The 25,537-nt window shown below is 37.4% G+C and overlaps 1 protein-coding gene across 4 annotated transcripts in view; it reads left to right on the forward strand.

Moving 5' to 3' along the window:
- RORB (RAR related orphan receptor B) overlaps positions 1–14,811 on the forward strand; it is a 131,382-nt gene extending 116,571 nt beyond the window's left edge. For all 4 annotated transcript variants that reach the window (XM_085566520.1, XM_021541521.3, XM_085566519.1 and 1 more), the window contains 3 exons: positions 982–1,092; positions 4,994–5,106; positions 5,570–14,811. In XM_085566520.1, coding sequence (XP_085422646.1) covers positions 982–1,092; positions 4,994–5,106; positions 5,570–5,722 — 377 coding nt within the window. In that variant the 3' untranslated portion in view covers positions 5,723–14,811. The remainder of the gene's footprint in view (positions 1–981; positions 1,093–4,993; positions 5,107–5,569) is intronic.
- The last annotated feature ends 10,726 nt before the right edge of the window (positions 14,812–25,537 follow it).

The following is a 25,537-nucleotide window of genomic DNA, read 5'->3' on the forward strand; positions in this document are numbered from 1 at the left end:
TTGAATCCCCAAGTCTCCAAATGCCTAGGTTGGAACAGAAAAAGAAAAAAAGAGGTGACTCCGTTAGCTGCTAGCAATTATAGGTGTTTTTCTCTAATAAAAGAGAACATCAAGGGTTTTCCAAATTTCTTGCCTTCTGTTTTGATGAACCATGAGTTTATGGCAGGAACCAAGCTGTTTATCTCTACTGTTACACTTGAGGTATCAAATCCCTCCCACTACTTGTGTCCTGCAGAAGGCAATTTTAGCCCCAGTAATGAGGAGTCTGAAATAATGAACTGGTGCAACTTGCTGAAAATACTGCTTCGCCTGAAACTTTTAAGTAAGCTCATTTAGATTCATGTACTGAAAAAATTACTTGGTTTCTCAACATGATATTTAGTGCTACCTGAAATATTAATAGTGAAGTGTTTATGTTTTGGGCATTCATCAGACTGATATTATCAGAAATTGATTCAAGACCAAACTCAAAGAGAGAAATTGCCTTCAAGTATCATATCATATACATTTTTTTTTCTTAGTGTGTGTCATAAATAACTTCTTTACAAGTTTAAAGCATTTGTGAATGTGTATTGTTGGATTCATTTTTTTATCTTTATGATGCTTTTGCAAATTTTCATAAACATTTGTACTGTTAATTAGTGACATTATATATGAAAGTTATTTAGGGCTTGTCTTCCACCTCCTTAGATTTAATATTTGTTTAGAAATACCACCTCTTGCCTCAGAGCAAGGGAAAAGAGTATTCTCTTCTAAGATGTCTATGCAATTTTTGTACTTGACCCTAATTCTTGATTTTTTTTTTTTGTTTCAGAGTACATTTTAGTGCCATTTTCAGGTTAGGTGGAATTGTAACAGTTAATAAATAGCACTTGCTTTAGCAGTACAGAAATTCAGTAACAACTTTTTCTGACACCAAAACAATCCCTGCTGGTTGAAGAGCTGATTTTTAGCATTGGTTTTGTCCTCTTTGGTCTGCAGGTTCTGATGATCTGGTAAATGAAGCATTTGACTTTGCAAAGAATTTATGTTCCTTACAGCTGACTGAGGAGGAGATTGCCTTGTTTTCGTCTGCTGTTCTGATATCACCAGGTAAGTTTTCATTCCAAACACTGGTTTTTTTTTCACTATTTATCCGCCTCTATTTCTGCACACCTGAATAGCTGTATAAGCTGCATCAAATAATGTTAAGCAATGTGTTAAGCAATGTATTAACAGTGGAAGAATGCCTGAATTACCCAAATATACCATCAGGAATTACATATACTGGAGATTGATCCAAAGTGTAACAAACGTGGAGCAGGATTGTGCAGACAACAAACGCAGGCTGGCCATGTAAAAAGAACCATGTTACTCAAAATGTGCATATTTCTCACCTTTTTCTGGGAGCAAAAAGTCACCACCCTGAGTAGGTTATATAGTCTATAACTATGATGGGCTTTTTTCTTGAGAATGAGAATGCAAACAGTAAAAATTGGCGAGCAGTCCTGTCTGAACTTAGGTCCAGCTGAGAGGTAGTGATTAGAAGTGTGATATGCTCTTTTTCATGTGTTCATATATCATAACTCTACATAGGCAAGAGTGCATTTAAGGGAGTGATGGCTGGCTGACCACAGAGGATAGGTCTGTTTTGTGATTAAGTTGACTCAGAAGGTAGATCTAGTATACAAGCTCACAGTTTAGTGTGGGTTTTTTAAATATGCCTCAGGGAATGTAGACACACATTTTCATCTAAGGCTAACGTCTTAAATAGCCTTACAAAAAAACACACCGTGATTTTTCAAACTTTTTCTGCTGAAGACTTCTAGGTCACCTTGCGCTTTTGCACATCTGTGTTTGAGATTATGTTAGTCAGAATTAGACTATCACAGATGGTGTCAACACATTAATTCTCATCATTAACAACACCTACTGAAAGGACTCTACTCTTTTTTTTCTACTTTGAGCAGTTCTTGCCACCGTCTGCTCAGAAGTGAAATAGTTAAGCCAGTGACTCTTCATGGGGTTATGCCAAAATGCTGCAGCCCTCCAAACACTGGCAATTTCCACCTCAAAGGTGTCCCAACTGTGTGCAGGCATGAGAACTGCCCCTGCACTACCCCCCCCCAGATATCCTGAGTTTCTCTGGGCAGCAGACTTGTAATGTCCCAATGGGTCTCTGCCCATCATTCCTCTCTCAGTCTGAAAAGACCAAAGCTGGGTGGGTGGCAGAGGGTGTTAGCTGCTGGAAAAATTAGGTAGAACCAAAATTCTGATTAATTTCTGCAGTTCTGCATATGTCCCTGTAGTTTGCAAGCCAGAGGATACACAATATCTCCTATTGCTTTAGCTAAAAAAAAACAAAACAAAACAAAACAAAAAACCCTAAATAACTCCTCTTTCATCAGGGCTGCTATGTTTGAGGGTGAGAAGACAGAGAAAATAGTCCAGGATGAACTGATGCTGAAATGTGCCATTTATTTTCTTACAAAAACAGTAACAGTAAACAATAGAGAAAGAAATACTTTCTTCCACACTTGATATCCTGGTTTCTTCACAATAAAGAGTTTCATCATGGGAACAAATTCAAAAATTTAAAAATTAAGCACTGCTTCACAGAAATCCCTGCACCAGTCCTTTCATTGACTAATGCAAGCATACAAAGATTCCGTATAGGAAGTACTCATATTCAGGTTTCTTTCCTGCAGAAGTCACAACCTGAAAGGTGATTCTTGCAGCTTTCATCTCAGTGTTTAGGCCTCTTATAGAAACCAGAGCAGTCCACTAGGAGTAAGGGGACCTGAGAACATCTATGAGTAATATTCATCAGTAGTTTTGCAAAGATTGCAAAGGCCAGTGTCACGTCCATTTTCCATCTGATCCAGCACAAATCTAGATTTTCCATTTCATGATGGATGTAACCATGCTGCTTCAAGGTTATTCTCTAGCTTGATCTGGGATTTCAAAAGCTGAATGTTTCACAAATCCAGTAAAGGCTACAGAGGCATCTCCACCTTCAAATGTACAAAAGAGGCATGTGGTAAGACAGGAACATGGCTGCTCCTTTGTGCCAGTCCCTCTCCTGAGACTTTCACTTGGCATTTTCCTTCTTCCCATCTTCCTTTTGGAAAAAGCAGATCTCTTCTGTTTGTGAGCTGCCTCTCATCTTCTTTTGTACACTGTTTTGTATACTGCCTAGTGGACAGTATACTCTTTGAAGATGGACAAGTTCAAAACTCAAGAGGAAAAATACACTATTGAATCACTGCTTCTTAGGTCCTTTAAAAGTGGTCAATGATCTATTGTCTTTCTCCTGCACTTCTGTGAATATAGCTAGAGTTACCTCTAAAATTCCAGCCAAATTTACAGTTGCTGTTCAGGTGGCAGAAACCACATTTTGGAAGACAAACTTAGCATCCATTAAAAAGGTTTACCTAGCTCTTGTAATGAATTTAAAAACTCTTGTGTAATATACAGCATGCTTCATGTCAGGCGAGTGACAAACCTGTCCTTCAGCCACCTCAGTCTATTTTTAACCTTATTCTTATTACAGAAAGGTAAGCCTTTAGGGATTGGTCTCTATGGTAAATCATTCTAACTCCAGTCTGCCTCAATAGACATTAATTTAACACTACTTAAAGACTAGGTTTTGCTATAACATAAAGTTTGGCACCTAACCTCTGATGTCTAAATATTACTATGTGCTTATTGTGTAGAAAGTGGATGTGTTCTCAGGTAATTGTATTTCTAGGGCCACTGATGGCACCAGATCCCTTGGTTTACCTTTGGGGAGCACAGTTCTCTAACATTTACAAAATATTGTTCTCTTTTCCTGATCATCTGTTAAGTAGCTGAGGTTTGTTTTTGTCCCTTTTCCCAGTACTTGAAAATCAACTCTTCATACACCCCTCCCTAGAGACAGTCAGACAAATGGCAGAATTGTTCTACTCCTCTGATGAAATGTTGCTCAATTCCAGCCTATGTGGCATGTGTGTTCTTTGAAGTGGTTAACTTAATTCGTGTGACTTATTTTAGTGATGGGGAATAGGTGAAAGAAAAGTGAAAGGGGTTTTTCCTGAATTTTTCAATTTATACATGAAGATTCAGGCCTGTGATAAAAGAAGTCTTCCTATTTCCCATATGAAAGCTAAAATCTATAGCCAAGAATTGGTCTGGATTGAGGGAGAAAAAAATAGTTGCAGTGTGGGAAAACAGAAGGTTTTGTGGTGCTGCAAGCACACTGCATTAATGGGTTTGGATTGTCTTGGATTCTGCTACTTCTCTTTCTGTGTGTTTGTCTCCAGAACCTATGACTTGTGAAAATACAGATCGTAAGGACAACCTCCTGCAAGTGGGGTTTGAGTCCAGTAGAAGCCATATAGGTTTAAAAACAACTGTGTAGCTGTTATTCTTCCAGATAATCTTGTATTTTGTGTTGTTTAAGAGAACATTTTTAAATAATGAGAAACTTGCACTTTACTATTCTTTTGAATTATTGAAAAAAAATTCTCATGAAGAAAGCATTTTTATTTTTATTTAGAATATATTTTTCTCAAAATATTAGCCTAGTAAATAATGAGATATATTAATGTTCGAATAATTATATTATTCAAGATCTTATTTTCAAATAACTGTTTTGATCAGTAAGTTTATTATTTATGTATTAAGACACTAAGATGACATGACATGTTTATCACCTAGCCAATATGAAATTAGAACACTGATTGTACCAACAGAAATTAATAAAATGTTGAGCTATGTTCCCATCTTTATGCCTAGCATCCTGTTTTAAACAAATAGATGCAGAGCCAACACTGTGTTCCTGTATTTTTTATATGTGTTAATTAAATGTTCAGGTGATCCTTTAAGGGGTTAAGACACTTTGCCTCTGAAAGACTGTCTTTCCTCATGAGATTTATTATTCCTGTGGATACTTGCCAGCACAATACCTGCGTGTACCATGCGCATGCCTTACATCTGTGCATTCTTTAACTTTTGTTTTTCTTTTTTTCAGATCGAGCCTGGTTAATAGAGCCAAGGAAAGTCCAGAAGCTTCAGGAAAAGATTTACTTTGCACTTCAGCATGTTATTCAGAAGAACCACCTCGACGAGGAGACATTGACAAAGGTAAGTTCTTTAAACAAAATACCAAGCAGTCCTCAAGCACGACTCTTCTCTTTCTGCAGCCATTTCTGTAAGTATTGTCACATTAATGTAAGCTAAAAGAAATGAACTGTGTTCTTGCCAAGTCAGGCTTATCTGACTCTTGTCCCTGTTGCCTCTTACTCAATATCCCAGTAATTTTAATTCATACCCTATAAAGAATGTGACTGCCTTAAAAATGTGCTCATTGAGGCTGTTCCTTGTTTCATGCATTTTTGGCACTTAGTTAAAACTTTGGGGGCAACTGTTTATAGGCTCTTACAGTAAAAACAATGTCTATTCCTGTGGATGGGTTTTGATGGAGCTTAGAGTATCACTTTCACTTACTCAGCAAGATGCTAACATAGTTCATTTTGGAAAGTGTAATTTATACAAAATATGCTTCCACCTTCTTCCTTTTTTTTTTGTTTGTTTCAATGTCTTACAGTTAATAGCCAAGATACCAACAATTACTGCACTTTGCAACTTGCATGGAGAGAAACTGCAGGTATTTAAGCAATCTCATCCAGACATAGTGAACACACTGTTTCCTCCATTATACAAGGAGCTTTTCAATCCAGATTCAACTGGCTGCAAGTGAAGGGGATAATAGAATTTTCACGTAGTCATGGAATGCATCACTAGTAAGACAAAGAGAAATGTTTTCATGAAGAAATTATTTAAAATGTCACTACTGCAACACTAGGAATGTCCTGCACTTAATAGAATTATTTTTCACCGCTACAGTTTGAAGAATGTAAATATGCAACTCTGAGTGGGGATGTCTTTTTGCTCTTTTGTTTACTTTTCCTTTTTTTTTTTTTTTTTCATTTTTGAACTGACAATGAATATACAAATATAGGACACTGGGTTTTACTTTTTTTTTTAATTTACTTTTACTGGGGGATGTTTTGGGAGACAACTGTTCCTAGAATTTTATTGTAGATATACATGATAATAGAGCAGTACTTTGCAGTATTACTCTTGCTGTTTATTGTTAAAATATAATTTAAGAAAATTCCACGTATTAGACTGCCTAGTTCTATGTTTTTAGATAGTTTAATGCATGTGGAAATTTGTAGCTGTCTTGGAAATTATGGTGCAGATATGGAAGATACACACATTCACATATATATACACATATATATGTGTATGTATGTATATATGTATGTATGCTTTATATGCATACATGCTATAATTTAAAATCACATGCCTACATTTAAAGGATGCTCAACCCAGCTGTCATGTATTTCTTACTCTCCAAGCAATGTATTAGATTACTTTGGGCAATCAAAATTTGCTTTGCCAGAGTTAAATTGTCAGCTGCCAATGTGTAATGACAGGATCACTTCTGACATGTATGTAATGTAATGCATGTGTACTGTGTGTAAATCTAACACCAGGAATGTATCAATGGTGCAAAAGCCTTGTCTGGATGGTTTTAGTGAAAAGAGGAATAGGATTGGGATTTTTTTTTTTTTTCTCACTGTTACAGGGATAGAACATATTTAAAAGTGAAGATAATAGGACCTGATCTCAGTAAAGTATCTGAAACATGGAGTAAAAATGTAGACAATCCCATATGTACATTTTTGTGATTTCATACATGATTTTGTTTTATATATACTGCTTTGAAAAGTAGCTTCAGTTTTTTGCTGAACTCATTAGAAAGATAGGTGGTAAGCTCAGTGAAAACCATGGCAAGCCTAAAATGTAACTCTGAAGAGGAAGGAAAGGAGGGAAGGAGGAAGAAAGTCAAAAGTGAGTGAAGTCTGTGGTTACTACAAACAACAGTGTAATTGTCACTGTTTCTGATAGTCATCATCTAGATGGGACTGATGGTTTCCATTACACTCATACATCTGTGTATGTTTTAAACACATGCATATATGTATGTATATATCTGTATGTATATTACTGTATATATATATGCATATATAGGATTTATTTTAGATGCATTTCAGGAGTGGAGCACAGGATTGGAGCGTTCTTTTTGTCTGTCTCTGAATTGACTGTATGTGCATTTCCTTGCAAAACCAAAGGCAAACACAGAGGGGAGCGGAAGGCTGCCATGGACTTAGTATTGTGAATTAATTAAGTTTAATCAGCAATTATTAATGTATCTGCATTCTGCCAGTAGTACAAAACACAGATGTTTTAGCTATGAAAGAGGGATTCAATTTCTGTTACATCTCTATATCCACTTTTACCCATTGTGAACTTTTTCAGAACAGTCTCCTCCTGGGATGACAGCGAAGGGCATAGAGCAGAAATCAGAAGAAGCAGGCAGTAGAGAAGAAAGGAAGTGAAGGCAGGATCACAAGCAGATGTGTTTATTTATTTCAAACCAGTGCAGAAGCCAGTGCAATCTGAGGCAAGGCAAGGGGAAGCACAAAGGACCTGCCCATTTGCCAGGCTCATGGAGGGGCAGTGTCACAGGGAGCCCACAGGTGGGCCCTGGGGTGGGTGAAGAAAATTGATCTGTTGTAGTGATAACTTAATTCCTTGTGCAGCTCTGGTCTCAAGCTTTTCTTTTCTGCATGAGCAGATAATTCACAGGCTATTTCAAGTACTTTGAGGAGCTCTCCCTTGCCTTCCATCAGTCAGTTTGCAAGTTTGCATACATATTTTGTGGCAGAATCAAGTCTAGAGAATATCACAATTTTTTTGTTCTGTTTTAGCAATGCCAGAGCAGCTACAAGAGTAATTAGAAATGCTCAGCTAATAAATATTTCTGTGCAGATCCATTGCAACTTAGAAAAAAATCTGTCCAGCAAATTTAGTTGTGAGAATTTTGTTGCAAATGTGACATACTCTTCAAAATTGCTTAATGCTATAGAACAGCAGTTACTAAAGTTACCTTTTCTGCTCCAAATTCAGAGCACATTTCTCTAGAGACTATCTTAAAATGTCTTCAATTAATGTAATAAAGCATTTCTCTTGATGCTTCTTTATACCACTCTAACTGTAAAACTGACATTGCTTTATAAGGTGAGATACCTGTTTGCAGCCCTTCTTGTATGGCAAATCCAAGAAAAATATCCCAAATTTGATGTTTATATCAAAACGCAATGTCTACATACTATTTATGTAAGTTTTATCGGGGGAAAAATTGAGTTACACTGAACTCTAGAAGTGCTGTTTTAATTGCAGGGGATTCGTGTTTTTCTTCATTTCCCAACATAAGAACACACACATACTGTTTGAAATATTTTATAAATTCATTTGCAGTATATCAAAAGTATATATTTAGCCAACCCATAGAAATATAGAATAAGTAATAAATAATACTGTTCATAGTGCTGCTTATTAAAGAGGTTTGTCATGTTTATAAATAGACCTTCACAATTGTGTGTTGCATCCTGAAAGTGTTGTTTTCTTCTCTAATAAGCTAATCACTTCTTGGGATTTTTGAATTACTTCTCAGGCAAGATAACTAAATAGAGGTCACCAGTGAAAATGGCTAATCATTACCTGCAAGGCCTTTAGTCTGTAAAGAACTATTCTTAGATCACTTCCAATCAGTAATAATTATTATCACATTTTAAAGATGTGGAAATGAAAGTAAAAAGGTTAAGTAACTTGTGAGACACCACTAAGGTAGAAATATCCAGTTTAGAAATAAAAGTGGATTCTTCGCTTTTATCCTAAAACTTCTAATACCCACCATACAAGATCTTCATTGTCATTGATACAAATTTTTGTTATTATTAGTAAAGGATTTGAGCAGATAGTAGTCTTGCTTACTTGGAAAATGAAAATTCATTTTCAAAAATTATTTATTTATGGAAATGTGCTGTGGTAACTGCAATTAGATTTTGTTTAATTTTCTGTCATTTGGGCTTGGCCACATAGGTACAGTACCTCTGTTGCCCTTCATTGACTGAGTGTAGAACAACATATAATGATCCCATGCCACAGGCTGGATTTTTGGTATTGCTTTTGCTGACATAGTCTCTTAGAATCATAATTTCAAATTATTGATATTGGACATCACATATTCAAGTTATCCATTGACTTTTGAGGATAAAATAGAATTAAGATTAGTAAATAGCTTCATAATTCACACCACTAGTTCTTCATTTTCGTTTTTTTTGGCTTTTAGTAGTCCATGGTAGAACCTTTTCAAATGATAGAAGCTTTTCAAATAAGTATCTAAAACTAAATTTGTCACATCTTCTTTCAGTAGTAACTGGATATGTTTGTTGATTTTTTTAGTGACAAACTTTTCAAATAAGACACATCTTTTTAATGATTGATTAACCTGGAACCTGTAACAAAAACATATTTAAAGCATGTATTAAATCTATTACTTCTAGCATTGCTCTCCAGTAATTCAACTATATTATGCTAAATTGCCCTTGGCATTGAGGAAGCAGATGTACAGTGTTCATTATACTACCACAAAGACTTCATTTTGTTGTAAATATCACTCTTGTCTGCTCTTTTTATAAAGAATTAATTCTAAGATTCATATTTCCTTCTAATGGAAATTGCTAGAAAAGAAACGTGGTAGTAGGAGGCACCTCAGTTGGGGAAACTTGTTTCCAAAAGCAACATACAGGTTTTGATTGGCTTGTGAATGAACAGCATTAATGAATTGATTCTGCAAGTTGTCAGACACTCAGCTCTAACTAGAGTCACTAAAAATTGAGGCATTTCAGCCAAGAAGGTGCTCAACTGGTAGCAAGACTGGGGGCCCTTGGCATTAAGAGGTCCCTTTTGAGCTCTGTTGAGCAGAAGGCAGATGATACTCTACTAAATGCTTTAAGTTCATGCTCTGTGTTGTTCATTTCAGCCCAGTTTCACAGGGGTCAGTTTATTTTCCTGTTGCACCTTGAGCACCAGTGCTGTTTCAATACCTGTGCCAAGTTATGGTGCTGAGGTGGAGCAGCTACCAGAGCTGCCCATGAAAATGAGCTTTGTTATGCGATTTCCTTTGTTCAGTTTTACAGTGGCAGCTTGCGTAGTCGTGTGGTTCCCTTTGGGACAGTTTGCAGGATTTCTGATATAACAACTTCTACACAAAGGGGATGCAAAGATGCTCCTGTGTGCTAGCCTCTTGGCCTCCCTCTACAAGGCTGTATGAACTTCTCTAAGATTGCAGCAGCCTCACAAACTGGGCAGGCAGCTTAGTTAGAGATGTGGAGCTGATGGCTCCTTTCCCTCTTGACTTTTCCACCCCTCTGAAGCTGTGCTTCAAACGTCATTTGAAAGATGTTCAGGCTCCCCCATTCCTTCTCCTCCCTCCCAACTCTGCATTGACTGTGCTGTTTCCAGAAGATCTAAGGTCCAGCCCGGAAGGTGGTTCCTATTTTCAGTCATTGTCTTTTGAACATCCCAGGAATATAGCACATAAGATCAAACTGAAACACAAAAGACTTTTTTTTTTGTCAAATTCACTATGTCTTGGGTTATATGAAATGGAACCCTGAGAAAAAACAGTTTGCTTTTCCCTGGCCATAAAATAGTAGTGCATTTACACCTACTAGCCTGTCCCAGCACCTTCTGTCTCCACTCTAGAAACTAAAACCTATCTCTGACATCCATGAGGAACAGTGTGCTGGAGGCCCTGTCCTCATCTTTACTCTTTAAGTTTCACACTTCGTAAATGACAATCACTGCTTGATGCAAACGTTGCACTCTATGCCACTCAGGGATGTTTCATTACTGAAAGTAATTATAAATATAACAGTGATAATATGGTAAAGAATGTTAGAGGCTTTGAAGGGCAAGGCTTGAGCTGCCCAAATGAACATGACCCAGACAAGGCTTTCAAGCCAATGATTAGAAGCAACATTGCTATAAACTGAATTCACTGTCAGTATTTCCTCAGCTTGATCCGTTAGACTTTGCCTGTTGTTCCACAGTCAGCAGAGTTCTACTGACCCATCACTCTCATGATGTTAAGGTTCTTTTGGGAACAAAATGTAAGCAAGCTTTGTATGAGCTACTGAATTTAGACAAAGTTTCAAAGTACCCACTTTATGTACCATTAACATGACCTCATATTCAGACTTGCTGCAGGCATGTAAGAGGAAAGATGAAGACATGGAATAAGTGATTCTTGTTAACAATGACAAGAGCACTGAGCTAGGACATGGAGAAGTGACTGTGAAGAACAAGTAAACATGAGCAAGTGGCTAACAGCTACCATTTTCTCTCAGGGATGCACAAAATCATAGCTAGCCCACGACTCTGTAGCAATACTTCTCCATGGTATGATTAGTCCCTTTCTCACACCAAGAAAACATTACCCCACGTTATATTGTACCAGTGAAAAGTACTCTCACTTCCTAGAGTTTTGAAATGTGCTTATCTGTAGGTTTACACCACAGATTTTCTGTCATTACAAGAATGCACACAGAAGGATAAATTGCAGTGGATTACATTGCCAGTCATTAAGTTAATGCATGTCTTGAACCAAGAGGTTTTCTTCAGCTCTGAATATGATCATTGCTCACTGTGTCACCACAGTGAGTATGTGAGGTTTTTGACTCCCTCCACCTAGAAGACTGATGGACAGCTTCAGGAGGTGCAGAGCATCCCTATGCATCAGAATCTTCACCATCATATTCTTTGCCAAGGGTCCCATTGCAATTTTTATTTTAATCCTTCAGGTTGCTAGGAGCCATGTCCATATGACTGAAGTTCTTCTTACCGTGATAGCTTCCCATTAAAAGATTCAGTCTTATGGTCAGAGGATCTAGCCTCTCTTTCCTTTTCCTTTTACTCCTAACTCCTAGTGAATGAGGCTTGGAGTAGTAAAGGACTCATCTTCGTTCTTTCTCAAAGTTGACCAGTACTTGCAACCTGCAAGGGAAGCTCTACCCAGATGGTAGAAAGGAAGCTCCTTCCTCCTCTCCTTCATGCTCTCACTTAGCTGTATTGTACCTGCATGCATCGTTCCTGCATGTGTTGTCCCTGCATGACTGTGTGACAATGCCCCACTAAGTTATCATCCCAGCAGCTGTTTGCAGCTCTAAAAGCCCCTTGTGTATTCAGTCTGCAGACAAGAGTCATTGTGAAAAGAAGAGGCCTAAAACTTCCACAGTGGTAGCTCACAAATCAGTAACTCTCCTCAAAAGTCAGGCTGAATGTCCAGGGGCAGCTGTGTGTGTGTCCTCCAGATGATCTTTGCGTTGCATTTCTGTTGAGATGATAAGGCAATAAACAAAATGCTCCGGGAAAGGAGTATTTCCTGGGTGTTACTGCAGGCAGCGAGAATAATACTGCTGACAGTGAGTTCAGTAACATGATGTACTACATTTGCATAATTTCATCGTCCTCGCAATTCAAGCACAGCACACAGGGAAAGTGAAAGAAAACAGCGTTGGATATAGCAGCAATAAGTAAATTGTAATTGTTTCTTTGTAACTGTACTTGCAGAAATTGTTTGCTTTGCACGTGGTCTTCTGTACAATAACATAAAGAAAAAAATCAACTAATGTAGATATTGTGATTTTGCATATTTTTTTTCATTTGTTGGATATAGCTGCTAATTTTGAATGAAGATACTGCTGTTGAGAAAACTTTTTGTGCTTCAAGAAAATGCTGAGGTCCTTGTTTATAACTATACATGAACAGCAGTAAAGTATATTCAATATATGACTCTGTCTGGAGATATTGAAAAAAAAATGGCTTCTAGTTTTCAATATTAGGAACATATTGGCCCGCTATTTGGGCAACAGGAATGCAACTGCATTAAAATACAAGCAGGAGCAGATGGTTAAGCACCAAGAACAGGAAAGAACAAGCTTTACCTTGACAACTGTTTCAGATAAAACCAGCTTATTTGGAAAAAAAAAAAAAAAAAAAGCACTTATACTTGTCTTGATTAGACACACAGCTTAATTAAGTCAAAGTAACTACATTAGGCTGTTGACTTTGGGGATTCAGATTCAGATGCACTACATTTGTGGATTTTTTAATGTGTCACTTCAATGTCAGAATCAGGCAAAAAAGGTGTTTTGTTGTTAGTAAAAAAAGCTAATAATCATTTAACCCTATAGAGTGTGGACCACACATTCTCATGCAGTATATGGGGATTTTTTGTGCACTTATTTTTAAAAAGCCACTGAGTAGCATAGCCAGTAAACTAGCCATGATAGTCTTTGCCTCTTGTGTGACTGCCATGTGATCTCTAGTACACTTTTGGGAGTGGCTCTGTGATTGTACTTGTGGCAACAAATAAAGCACAACTGAACTCTAAGCTGTTACCAACACTCAGCTAAATCAAATGCATTGGGTATTTTGAGATTTATGCTAATCTATATAATTCCCATGTTAAACTAATTACTTCAGTTGTAATGAATGGATGATATAATGAATATAGGAATAATAACAGCAAAAAAAATCCCTTATTTTACAACTGCACTCTCTGCCTCATTTGATTAACACTAAAGAAGTTACTTAAAAACTAAACAAACAAAACAAGAAGAAAAAAACCTGAGTATGTATTGTAGAAATGTAGAAGACAAATAAAATATTTTTTCATATGTAATTACTTTTAATATATGCTTGTGAAAGGTCTGATACTATGTATGCTGTCTCTGTAATTTTTGCTGTAAATAACTTGGGACAGTGAATACACTGATTTTTTCTATGTCTCTGTTTAAACATAAGACTTTGTAATGTTGGCTTTTTTTTAAAGAGAAAAAACATCAAAGAGCAAATTATGTACTTGTTTCCTGTAAGTGTAATGTACTCTTCAGTTTTTATGGAAACTGATTGTAATAGATAAGGCCTTTTGACCAGCTGTTGATATTTAGTGTATGCTTCTGTACATAATTGGGAAAAAAATGCCAGATTGTCAGTGAAACATGATCCCAGCAAGTCTGTAAAGTGAGTATTATAATAATTCCTGCAGACTGCATTTGACTGATTTCAAGAAAAGTTGTTCGAGCAAATAATGCTTCCTTACAGCATATGGCTTTTATGAATCCTTCTGACATTACTTATATTAATAGAAACATTTCTCTCTTTCCAATGAGCAAAATATTTTTGTATGCCTTTAATTTCTTATTCAGATTTGAGGTCAGGTCACTTATTAGCTGTAATCTGAAGCCATAACTGATCTTCACCAAATGCACATTTTAAAGATCATAATGGAAAAAAGAAACTATGTCCAGTTTATCAACAGCTGTAATGTAATGCAGGCAGGAGCATAAATAATTAGGAAAGTACTTAGATGCTATTCTGGCATCCAAATGTGACTTTAATGGCTAGTATTTTGTGATTACCAATTTATAAAAAAAAAAATAAAAACCTAATTAAGATAGATATTTAGATTTAAATGAAGCTTTCTAATATTTTTGGAATATCCCTGAAAATGCTTTTAGGATTATGAGAAGAAATGATTTTTCATATACTTCCCACTTTCAAATATCTAATGTTTTTATCCTATTTCCAGTTCATTTTGTTAGAGTGAAATAAGATGTTAAGGATCCAGGATCCAAGCCCTGAGCTATTTGGTGCTTGGCTGTAGTTATATTGTTGTAAATCAGTTTAATTTTAATTTTAGGGGTGTGCTGTTTTTTATTTGGTAAGCATGTTTACCACTGTTGGTAACACACAAGAGTTACATTGCCTGTCAAGAAGTATGATAATAAACAATCTAATAAAATAATGAGTAACACTAAAAATTAATCACTCTCAAAAGACAAATAAAAGTTCCTTTCTAAAATCAAATGCCTCACAGAGTCAACAGTGATTTTTTTATTATTATTATTTAATAAGCCTAATTGTGTAATAACTGTCATGTATCTTAACTGGCTTGTAGATGCAAAAAGCAGAACTGCAAATGAATCATGATGTACTGGGTAAAAGTCTGGCTCCATTGAAACTAGTGGCAAACACTCCACTGGTTTCAACAGTGCCAGGAGTTCATCCAGCATTTTTACATCTGCAATTCTCTTCTGATCTTTCTCCCTTGTTTAATAGAATTGACCTGATTTATGTGTATGTGAGTAAAAAGACAGCCTGATTCATTTAGAAAGTGACCACTGAGGGTTTTTTTTTTATCATGAATCTTGTAGGACCAGCATCCATGTCAAATGAAAAGGTTCTATATTACTTTAGAATGTAATAGATCTTTGTCTTATTTCATGATCTGTAAATTATTAGTTAAACACTGTTAGCATTTCATAATAATGCACACATGATTTTTGAATGTTTTCTGTAAATGACAATCAATGTTGATGAAGTTTCTTTCTTTAATGCAAAATTAAAAAAAAAAAAAAAAGAAAAGAAATTCTGTTGTGGGTGTTGGTTTAGGCTTTTTTTTTTTCCTGTCCCTTTAAATTACATTTATCTGTCAGAAAAAGGTATAGTGTGTGCTTTACCAAAAGAGAAAATAATCCTTAATATCATGTGTCCCTACCCACAACAGGAGAGTTTTAACTAGACCAACTTCGCAATCTCCTTCCAGCCATAACTGTTCTAAGATTCTATGATCAGGTGCCTGCACTTAACTTCGGGGGTTTTCCTAACCAGGAGAATTAGGTATGATGTTGCAACATCATTAGGTATTGATGTTGCAACATCAACTGATAGTAAAGTGGCTTTGTTTTGCATTTTAAGTTACAGCTGTGACTTTTGAATATGGAAATTGCTACACTTACTGATTTATTTCTCTGTTTATTTGGGGGAAAGCTTCAGCTAGTAGAAAAGTGAAACAACATAGAAACAATTGCGTGACAGCAAACTGTGCAGCAGTATAACAGAGGGTTACTTTATTTTAAAGAAGATACTGTATTTAAAATGGTAAATATGTCAAATATTTTTAAGTCTGTTTATGTCTAGCTGGCAAGGCTGTAAACAGTACCTTTTAATGATACTAACTTTACATTTCTAGGACCCTAAATTTAAATCAGAAGTAAATTTAAAAACATCAAAAGGCCTCATTTTGCAAACTGTTAAGCGCATGTTTATTAGTGTGCTGACCTCAGCAGGCTTAATGCAGTGTCTATGCTTAAAGCCAGCTACGTTTAAATATTTTTCACATCTGTGGGAAAGTGACTGAGACTATAAAGATAACAATACAGAAATTACAGGGGAAAATATTCTTGCTGCTCCTGGGTGGAATGCAGTCAGCATATCCAACCTCCAGATACAACACAATCGATCTCTGGGTCTAAATGCAGGGTGCAGTGGAGACACCACAGCCAGGCTCTGTCAAAACTCTTGAGAAGTGGGAAGTCAGTGTCCTGCCCAGCTGATAACCCTCCCAGCAGCTTAAAACCAGGAGAGAGAAGGGGAGCTGTCCTGCCCCCGTGTCAGCAGCTGTGGGGAAAGTCACTGACACAGGTGCCCAGCCCCAGGTTATCTCAGGGGCTGCCCTGGCCGCCCGCCTCAGGGTACAGCCGCCCTCACTCAGCTTCTGCCAGCCAGCAGCGGGTGAGGATGCGCGGCTGCAGGAGCAGGAGCGACCCTGAGCCACGTCCTGAGCCCCCGAATGCCCAGGGCAGGGTCCCTGCAGCAGGATGCTGACAGACTGGCCAGGCACCAGGGCTGAGGCTTTCCTGGGGCCCTGACAGCTGATCACATCCTGAGGGCTTGGGCAAATCTCCCTTTTACATGTGACAGCACCAAGTAAATGAGTTTGGGTTATGAGATAATGCAAGTGCAGCTTAGCTTTATTTGATTTTTAAGCCCCACATATTTAAGGCTCATTTGGAGGTTTCACATTTGAAAAAATTTCAGACAAGTGTGGTTCATATGTTCATATATAAACATATATATTTCAGATATGATGAAGCTGAAGAGTTTACTAGCCATATGAAGTAAATGGAGTGCAGCATTTACACATTATTTTAAGACACAGTTACATAGAATCTTATAAGGCATAACTTACTACACTATTATGCTGGTTAAATGTAATTTAATATTTCAGTGTGTGCAGGCCTACAACAGATCTCCTACAAGAAAGAACTATTTTATACATTTTTCTCATTGCAGGTTCTTGAGGGTAGATGGATGATTATAGGCTTTCTAGAAAGACAAAAGTGAAATGCATTACACAAAACACATTAAATACTTATAGTTGTCAGTCCCAGAAAAATTACATACTTACAGGTGTTCAATTACAAACCCATGCAAATTCAGCCTCCTGGATCATGATGTATCATAGAGGTATACTTACCATGCACTTCCAGGCAACATCTTTGTAACACAAACTGTCTTGTGAAGCGTGATCAACATCTCCAGTATTTGTACTCAGTAAATCAAAATCTGGGTAAACAATTTTTCTGCCTCTCTTCCTTCTTACTGCTTAATTGTTAATCTCACTTCCCATCCTCATACCCAGTACGTCTTGGCAAAGTCCTTTGGATTGCAGAATGTTTTGGGAAGACAAACTCTGACTTGTTCTGGTGCAGAGGTGTAGCTGTAATATTGGTGTTAAAGGTCATGCTTCCATTTCTGAAAAATGTCTGTTTAACTTCCTATGCCTGCAGGAGTTTAATTGTGGTTTTAATGGTCTGCATATGAGAAGTGTATATATGAGAGAAGTGAATTTATAGGAGACGTAAGAGCTTCAGTTAGTCCTAAGGCTTCTATTCCAATTATAGTGGACAGTCTATTAAAAATATTACCTTCCCCTACAGATGTGCATTGAAAGTATGCTATGATCTTGGCAAGACCTTCACCTGCACATTCTACCTGTAAGGGCTCAATTCAGTTGGCCAGAGAGGTGCACTGGTCCTGTTTGCATTGCTCTTGGATGTCTCACATGACCTTTTCCTGCTGGCTTTCTCCATTACATGGGCATTTGGAATAACCTGTGGCCACTCCAGTATAGCTGTGTGCTGGTGTTCAGATGTCCATAGAAAGTGTAGGTGCACAACATTCATATTTAATATGAATGACTGGAATTTTGGGTGTGTGAAAGTAAACAGATTGGACACTATCAGTGGTTTGGAAATAGTTGCTTTGAATTGACTTCAAAATCCTCACAACAGTAAATGCATTATGAAACTTAAGAAAGCACTTCCTTGATCAGCAGGTTCAGCTCAGTCCTAATTAAGTGTTGTGTAACGTGTTTCCAGTTCCACTAATTAATCAACAGCAGATTTGAGAAAATTCTGAATTAGTCTGGAGTTCCCTCAGAGTAGTAAAAGAAGCCTTATCAGAGGGCTTTAAAAATTGCATCCTCTATCCTAGTGTGTTTTTTGTATTTTGTCATTCAAAAATGTATTCAGTTACAAAGATAGCATCCCTAAAATAGCAATTGTAGTTGATCAGCTTTGTGTGGCTCCTCGGAATGACTCAGTGATTGACACAGACAAGAATCCTTCGATGCTTTGTGACAGCATATCACACATCTAACAGTTTCAGCAAATACATGCTTGGTATTCCTCTACCAATAAAAAATTTATTGTTGGCTTAGAAATTAGGTCAGTCATTTACTGGGCTTGTAATTTCCACCCCTCTCCCAATTTTTCTTGCAGCAATGCATTTTAGGAGCACTGTTACATCAAATGGAAGGTCATCGAATTACATCTTGGAAAGTCAGTGGTATTAGCTTGTGTGTGCTTTTTTAACTTATGCCATATGAAAAGAAATCACTACCTCCTCCATGAAAACAAAGATGTGTGCTTAAGTAACTGTGTGAGTGTAGCTACCCATGCAACTTTGCATTTTAGCAGCCAAAATTTGTGCAGAAAAATACTGCCTTAAGGAATTTGTATTTTACATCCAAAAACTAAATCAAAATACCTTTCTGTAGATAATTGAGAGGCCCACTAGGAAATGACAACATTGCCAAGTTTAAACACTGTATTTTAGGGATGCTGACTCTGATAATGGATTACTTATTTCTAGGCAAACAGATAATTTGACATCTGCATCTATATTTGGCAATTTCTTGTCAACTTTGCAGAATAAGTGCTGATTTCATCTTTATTTTAAGATTTTCAGATGTTATCACATGAACACCTATTGTCTTGGCAATTACTACCTCATTCTCTTGCTTCCATCTGGATTATTAATGAAATCCACTCTTCTCTCTGAGAACAGCAATTGTTCCAGTGTCTCAGAGTGACTTGTTCTGTGCTGGTTAATCAGAACTGTAACCTTTACATCATTAAGGGAAAATTCAGCAGTCCTGTAATTTCACTGAAACAATATGCTGAGAAGCTATGGCTGTTCACAAATCAGGATTTAAAGTCCTCACTCCTAGCCTTCAGTGCTGCATACTGAAGGATATCCAGCTGTTCTAAAATATTCACCATTGACACCTTCTCCAAACACTAGCAAAGCAGAGGTATCCTGTCTTTTGCACACTAGTGAACTGAATCAATAGATTTAGAAATCTGTGTCTGCAAAAGGAAATCTAAATGTGATCATTTTCTTTAAATTTGACAACATTCAATGAGTGCAATAGAAATACGCTTTGCACTTTTAGAGATTTTGAACTTAAGACCGCTAAGCAAGACATTTGCACAAAAAAAGCTCCTGAGAGCTTTTGTGACTGAAACTAGTAAAAGTGTAAATAGTAAAAAAAAAATTAAAATGCAATTAGTATTTAATCTAGTAATCAAAATTCTGTGGCCAAAGTTTTCTTATGAGCAATAGTGCCTTGGAAAGCAAAAGAAAATAATAAAAATATTATGCATTTTTTCATTACACTTAAAAGAAAAAAGTATGTCTTTTATGGAAGGAATCGGTACACATCACAGAAGACAACTGAAATATGTTCTGTTTAAACTTCTTCAGTCATTTGACTGTATACAACTCATTATTTACTACTTAGTGTGAACCAAAATGTGCCCATCAAGTGCCTGCTCCAAAGCAATATCAATATAGATATAGTTGAACCACTTGAACTAATGGCTAGTCTCTGTTAGCTGAATTTGGGGCATTAAAAGCTTTTGCCAGAGTATTTAAGGCTTTTTTCCAAGAGATTCTGTTTCCAGTAATGTGTTGAACTGGAATCTCTGACCTGCTGTTCCTTTCAGTATGGAGCAGCATTGCAACACAGAAGGTTGCTGACACATTACTCTCAATTCCTAGTAAAAATGTGTATTTCATCTGTGTCCAGCAAAGCAGTGGAGATAGGAGTGCTTCACACTGAACAGATCCATTCTATTCCATGACAAATTGTGGTTTTCTAGTATTCACACGTAGCCTGAAGGTGTTCATCCCTGCTAAGGAGCCATAATTGACTCAACTTTGCTGATGCAAGAGGCAGCTGTAACATCTTTGAAGATGTCATAAACCATTAAAGGTTCCTGAAGTGTCCCATGATCCAAGGCATTAACATAATCTAGTGTAAGACTCCCTGCTCCACAGGAGACACCTCAACTTTTTCACCTGACTGTGAACTAATGTAAACCTGGTGGACTCTGTGTTTCTTGGGTTTCCCCCAACCCAGATGGATCGGGACTGATACCATCAGAATCCATGTAGTGGTGACTTATTTGGTGACTCTGCTTCTCTCCCCCTTTCTATGTCTCCTTCTCTTACCTCACACTCATTGCTAAATATAAATCCTGTTGACTTTGGCATATGTCTCATTTGCACTTTCATTCAGGCAGAGACATCTCAAAAAATGTTAATACCTGGATCTTAACCTATGTTTCACAGGATGACAAATAAAACAAAGACCTCATCATCTCTCACACTGAGATTTTGTAGGAAAGACCTGAGGTTTTAGGTTGCACTGTGTCAAGAGAAGCCCCTTCCAGAGTATATAATGTCCTTGCAGATGCCCCAGATAGCCAATGAGCAGTAGTTCTGCTGAAAAGCAGGTCATAATAACTGGTTCCTGTGGATCCAAACAATGGCCTCTTCAGACACAACATCTATGGAGGAAGTTGGTGCCTCTGTTAAAAACCTTCAATCTGAGAATGGCCAAATCATAATAAAGACTCTCAAACTTCATTGCATTTCCTAGCTTCTTTCCAAGTCAGAGTCAAAGCAGGTAACATGAGGAGGCACTGGAAAACATCTAAGAAATAAGGTAGGAAACATAATATATGGAAAGCTGAGGACTCTAATTTGTATTCCCAGTTGTAGTATGGACAGTTTCACTAACCAACTCTAATTTCTTTGCCTTTCACTGCTAGGAAAAGCAAAATTTTCCTCCCTCTGCACCTTCATTAGAGAAGAACAATTGCCCCCAGATTTAATGCATTGCATATTCAAGTCTGCCTGGGGAAAGGAGGGAGTAGGGGCTTTAGGCTGATGTTATTAGGGGAGATGGGTTGTGAAATCCAAGCCCTTTTTGGGCACGAGCTTACAATTAATGAAGAAATAAATATGTCTGGAGGACTACCACCTTCAAAAGTCTTGCAGGAAAATAAGTTGCATTCATAGTGGTATTAATCATACTCAATCTATTTCCCCTCTCACTGCAAATCAGTGCCGTTTTCAGCTAACAAGAATGGGTGCCCTACTTGAGCAGTCAAACCCAGGTAGGAGAGGCACTTAGCATGGCATTACCATCATTACATCCCAAGGTTAAAAGCAATGAAACTCCAGGAGCAGCAAAGTCAAATCAGTTCAATTGTATGATTGTTCATACTCATGAAGTAGTGAGGCTGGCAGGGGATCCAGCATAAAACTTAGGACTTTCCAGAGGAGCTCCTTTAAGGTAATTCATTGCCCTCTACAGCAGCTTAAATCAGAAGGACTAGAATGGTCACAGTAAATGTGGCTCCTGACATTTTTAAAGAGCAGTATTAGTGATAGCCAGCTGCTAGGCCAGATGTCAAAGATGCATTGAGAGCACTTGATTTTAATCTAACTCATTCCCAAGAAACAGAATGGATTTGGCTTTGAGCAATGCGATAAAAGATAGATTGTGATTAATGAAGCACTACAACTTAACCACATAAGTTGACTCCCACTTCCTTCTCTCCAGTACTTTCACTGTCCAAAAGCAGTTCTTTTGATTACCAGCCTTACAAGGGACATGTAAATTGTTAATTATCAATCTGTGAGCCATTAATGTAGTTGCTTTTGCTTTCTCAGCTTGAAAACCAAGGGGGAAGGATAATAGGTTTGGTAAACAGAGCTGTTCAAATAATGGAGAAATTCAAGGAAAAGCTATCATAGAGTCAGCATGGGAGCTCAGTGCCATAATACTTTCACTAACCTGACTTCAACATATAGGTGAGAACTGGAATTCAGTACTGAGATAAACAAAAAAAGAGATGGGATGTTTCATGAGATGTTCCAATTCAGCATGGTCTAGAACAGCAAGAGATGGAAATATATTTTTCCTTTTATCTAATAATTTGAACAGAGGACACAGTGCTGGAAATACCTAGTTAGTGTCTGCATTTTTGGAATTCACACTAGGTAATGAAGTAGAGAACTGCAAATTCAAGATAGAAGAATAAATAGAATACAATATCTAATAAATGGTGCATCTTTTAAATGAGTCATCGTCTAGAGTTCTTTCTTCATTACATGGATTCAAAGAGCATTGTGCATAGAAGCCATTTTTGCATAAGATTGAGCTTGGAAAATTGAAAAGACTAACAATGTTTAGAACAGGCTTCATGCAATTCCATAATCCATTTTGCAATCTGTCTGTAGGGAAGCTCTGATTTTCCAAGGAGAGAGAAGGAGTGTAATAATTCCAAACATCAAGAATTACTGAGAGGCGGTTGCTAGGCTGTGACAGTCAGAGGCCCTGGAGGGAACTACCAAAATCAAGAAGGCTGTCAAAATCTCAGTTCTTCTGGGACCTCAGGCTAGATTCAAACTGCAGGCATGTCCTCACAGGGCATCTAAACTTCCCTTAACTATCGTGTCTGAATCCTCAGCTTCAGACATGCTCTGGTAACAGATGTAGTTCTAAAAAATAAAAGAAAATAGACTTTTCAAAGTAGCAACTGCTCTTTAAAGGGGATTTATTTTGTGTATTATACATCACATTTCAGAGCTCACTAGCCAAGCAATAAACTTCAGCTGCTCCAAAAAAACACACCTCTCTAGCCCTATTTGAAGTTTGCTGCAGTAATCTTAATGAAAATATGAATGCTTGAATCCTTATGCCAGTACAAAAATTTTGTCACCACATCAAAAATTTTACTTTTGTATGTCCCTGTATAAAACACCAGACTTACAGGATAAGAAGGGTTCGGGTTCAGGTGGAGCTAGCTGTGCTTCCTAATGTTGCAGGATTACAAATAAAAGATTCTCACCTTTCTACTCCCACACAATTTGTTTTCTTAGTATTTTTTTTTTTTTTTGTCTTTTCCACAATTGGATAATAAACATCTAAACATCTATAAGGACTTCTGGGGTTGTCCTGATTTTGAGGCATAGGTACAGGTGGTATTGTGGGGAGGTTTGTTTGATTTTCCTTTTTTTTTTTTTTTTTTTTTTCCAATTAACATATACCCTTGTTAAAAGTAGCTGATTTTACAATGTCTTAACTGGAAAGCTGGTACCAGCTCAGTCTATCATTTCTTATTTCTTCTTCTTCTTCATGGATGCTGCAGGATACAATTGGATGTCTCTTCTGTAGCCTTGATCCTATATTTTCTGAGGAGAAGAGAGTCAGGAGAGTCTTTATAAACTCATATTTCCCTTTCCACAGTTTCTTTTTACACAAGCCCTTGAGCCACAGAATTTCTTGCTCTCCATGGAAAGGTAGGTGGATTAATCTGTGAAGAAGGGCTTTGTACTCAAATGTAGCAAAAGAGAGTTGCCAAATTTGCAGTTGATAAACTAATTTCCTAATCTAATCTAACATGCATATAGTCTCCAAAACCAATTGTGACAGGATTTTTTTCCTGTTTTTTTTTTTTCTCTTTCTTCTTTTCTTTTTTCTGTGCCATTGAGTCTGCCTATTTATAAGAAAACAAAAAAGAATCTAAACTCATGTTATTGGAATAACTGATTCTGTAAATAGTGCTGGGTGGATGTAGTGGCAAGAAACTACAGGATATAAGATTTGCAAAAAGAGAGTAATCCCGTTTTCTCATAGTTCACGTCCAAACTCATATATTTGGAAACCAAGTGCAACTATGTTCCTGATCCTGAAAAAGCAGTACAAAAAGGCTTAGCACTCAAATGAAGAGTCAAATGAAGAGGTTAAGCTTTGCCAGATGCTCGTAATATCAATATCAGTATAATTTTCTGATTGAAACTGGATTTTTTTACCCTCTGTATTATTTCAATATAGAGGTGGCTGTTTAGCTTGTCTACCTTTCCAGAACAGAGATAGCAGCAGAAGGCAATCTAATCACTTTGTCCTACCATTAATGTCTGAGTGTAGCAGTTGCCTCCCTCAGGATTGAAATGCAACCTGTGATGAAGAGCACATCATATTTTTAATGTTTTTCAGCAGCATACAGAGGGCACTATTCATTATTCCTGATTTAAATGCAGAAAGAGCCCAGTCTGATCCTTGTCTTATCTACAACAATTTTAGAGTAGGAAAGATGACAAAAAAGAAAGAAGGAATGAGATGTGGGAGGTTCATGAAATTATTGAAGGATGGGCACTCCCATTTGTTACTAGGGTATTTGTTAGTTAATTAAAGCAGGTTTCCTGAAGCATGCAGGTTACCCTCATGGTCTGGAAGGGACTGTGTCTGCTGCTCCTTTAAGATTTTAGGGGTCTGTAGTGCTTTAAAACCCATCTGGAAGAGTAAGCACTCAAGCTGTTCCCTTTCCCCTGTCCCTTCTCATGAAGGAAGAACACTAGGAGAGATTATAAACTTAGAACAATAATTTACTGAAAATCATAATAACGACAGGAGTACTAACAGCAAAAAAGAAACCAACAACAATATGCAAAAGAGAAAGGGTGTTTTAACCTCAAAAGTATGTTCACCCTAAATTTTGCTCCCCATCTCCCCATTAAAAAAAAAAAAATCCACAACAACAAAAAAATCAAATCAGCAAATAACTAGTACAAAATTACCCCCTTGGGAGCTTAGATTATCTGAGCCATGTTGCCTACTGCAGATTTCTCCAGCCCACTGTTTGCAGCTGTGTTCAGTAGTGTCCACTCAGCTGCTTCTGCTCCAGCTGGGGTTTTTTGCTCCTCTGTGGCTCTCCTGGTGTGGCAGCTCTGTCCCAGTGCTGTGGCCAGTCTGAATTCTCCAAGCAGGTCTCTGCAGTTTGGAGCAGCAGTGCCTGGGGGTCTCCAGGGCTGGCACTGCTGCTGTCCCAGTGCAGCAGGGCTGTCTCCTGGTGCCCAGCAGCTGAGTGGTTCTGCTCCTGGTCCCACACTCTCCAGACTCAGCTAGGAAAAATGGCAAACTTTTAGTTGGCCCCATCTTTGTCTTGCCGAAACTACACCACCAGCAATGATGTGGGTAATATTGAACAGATGTTGCTAGAAGATTCTGCCCCTTTTTTCCTTAGCCAGGACAGGGCTCGACAAAAAGAAGGTCACGTAAGCAGCAGAACTACCAAGGATAAGGATTCTGTTTGAGATACACCATTCTATA

The sequence above is a fragment of the Lonchura striata genome, chromosome Z (genome assembly GCF_050655825.1).
Source record: "Lonchura striata isolate lonStrDom1 chromosome Z, ASM5065582v1, whole genome shotgun sequence".
In the NCBI taxonomy this organism is placed as follows: Eukaryota; Metazoa; Chordata; class Aves; order Passeriformes; family Estrildidae; genus Lonchura; species Lonchura striata.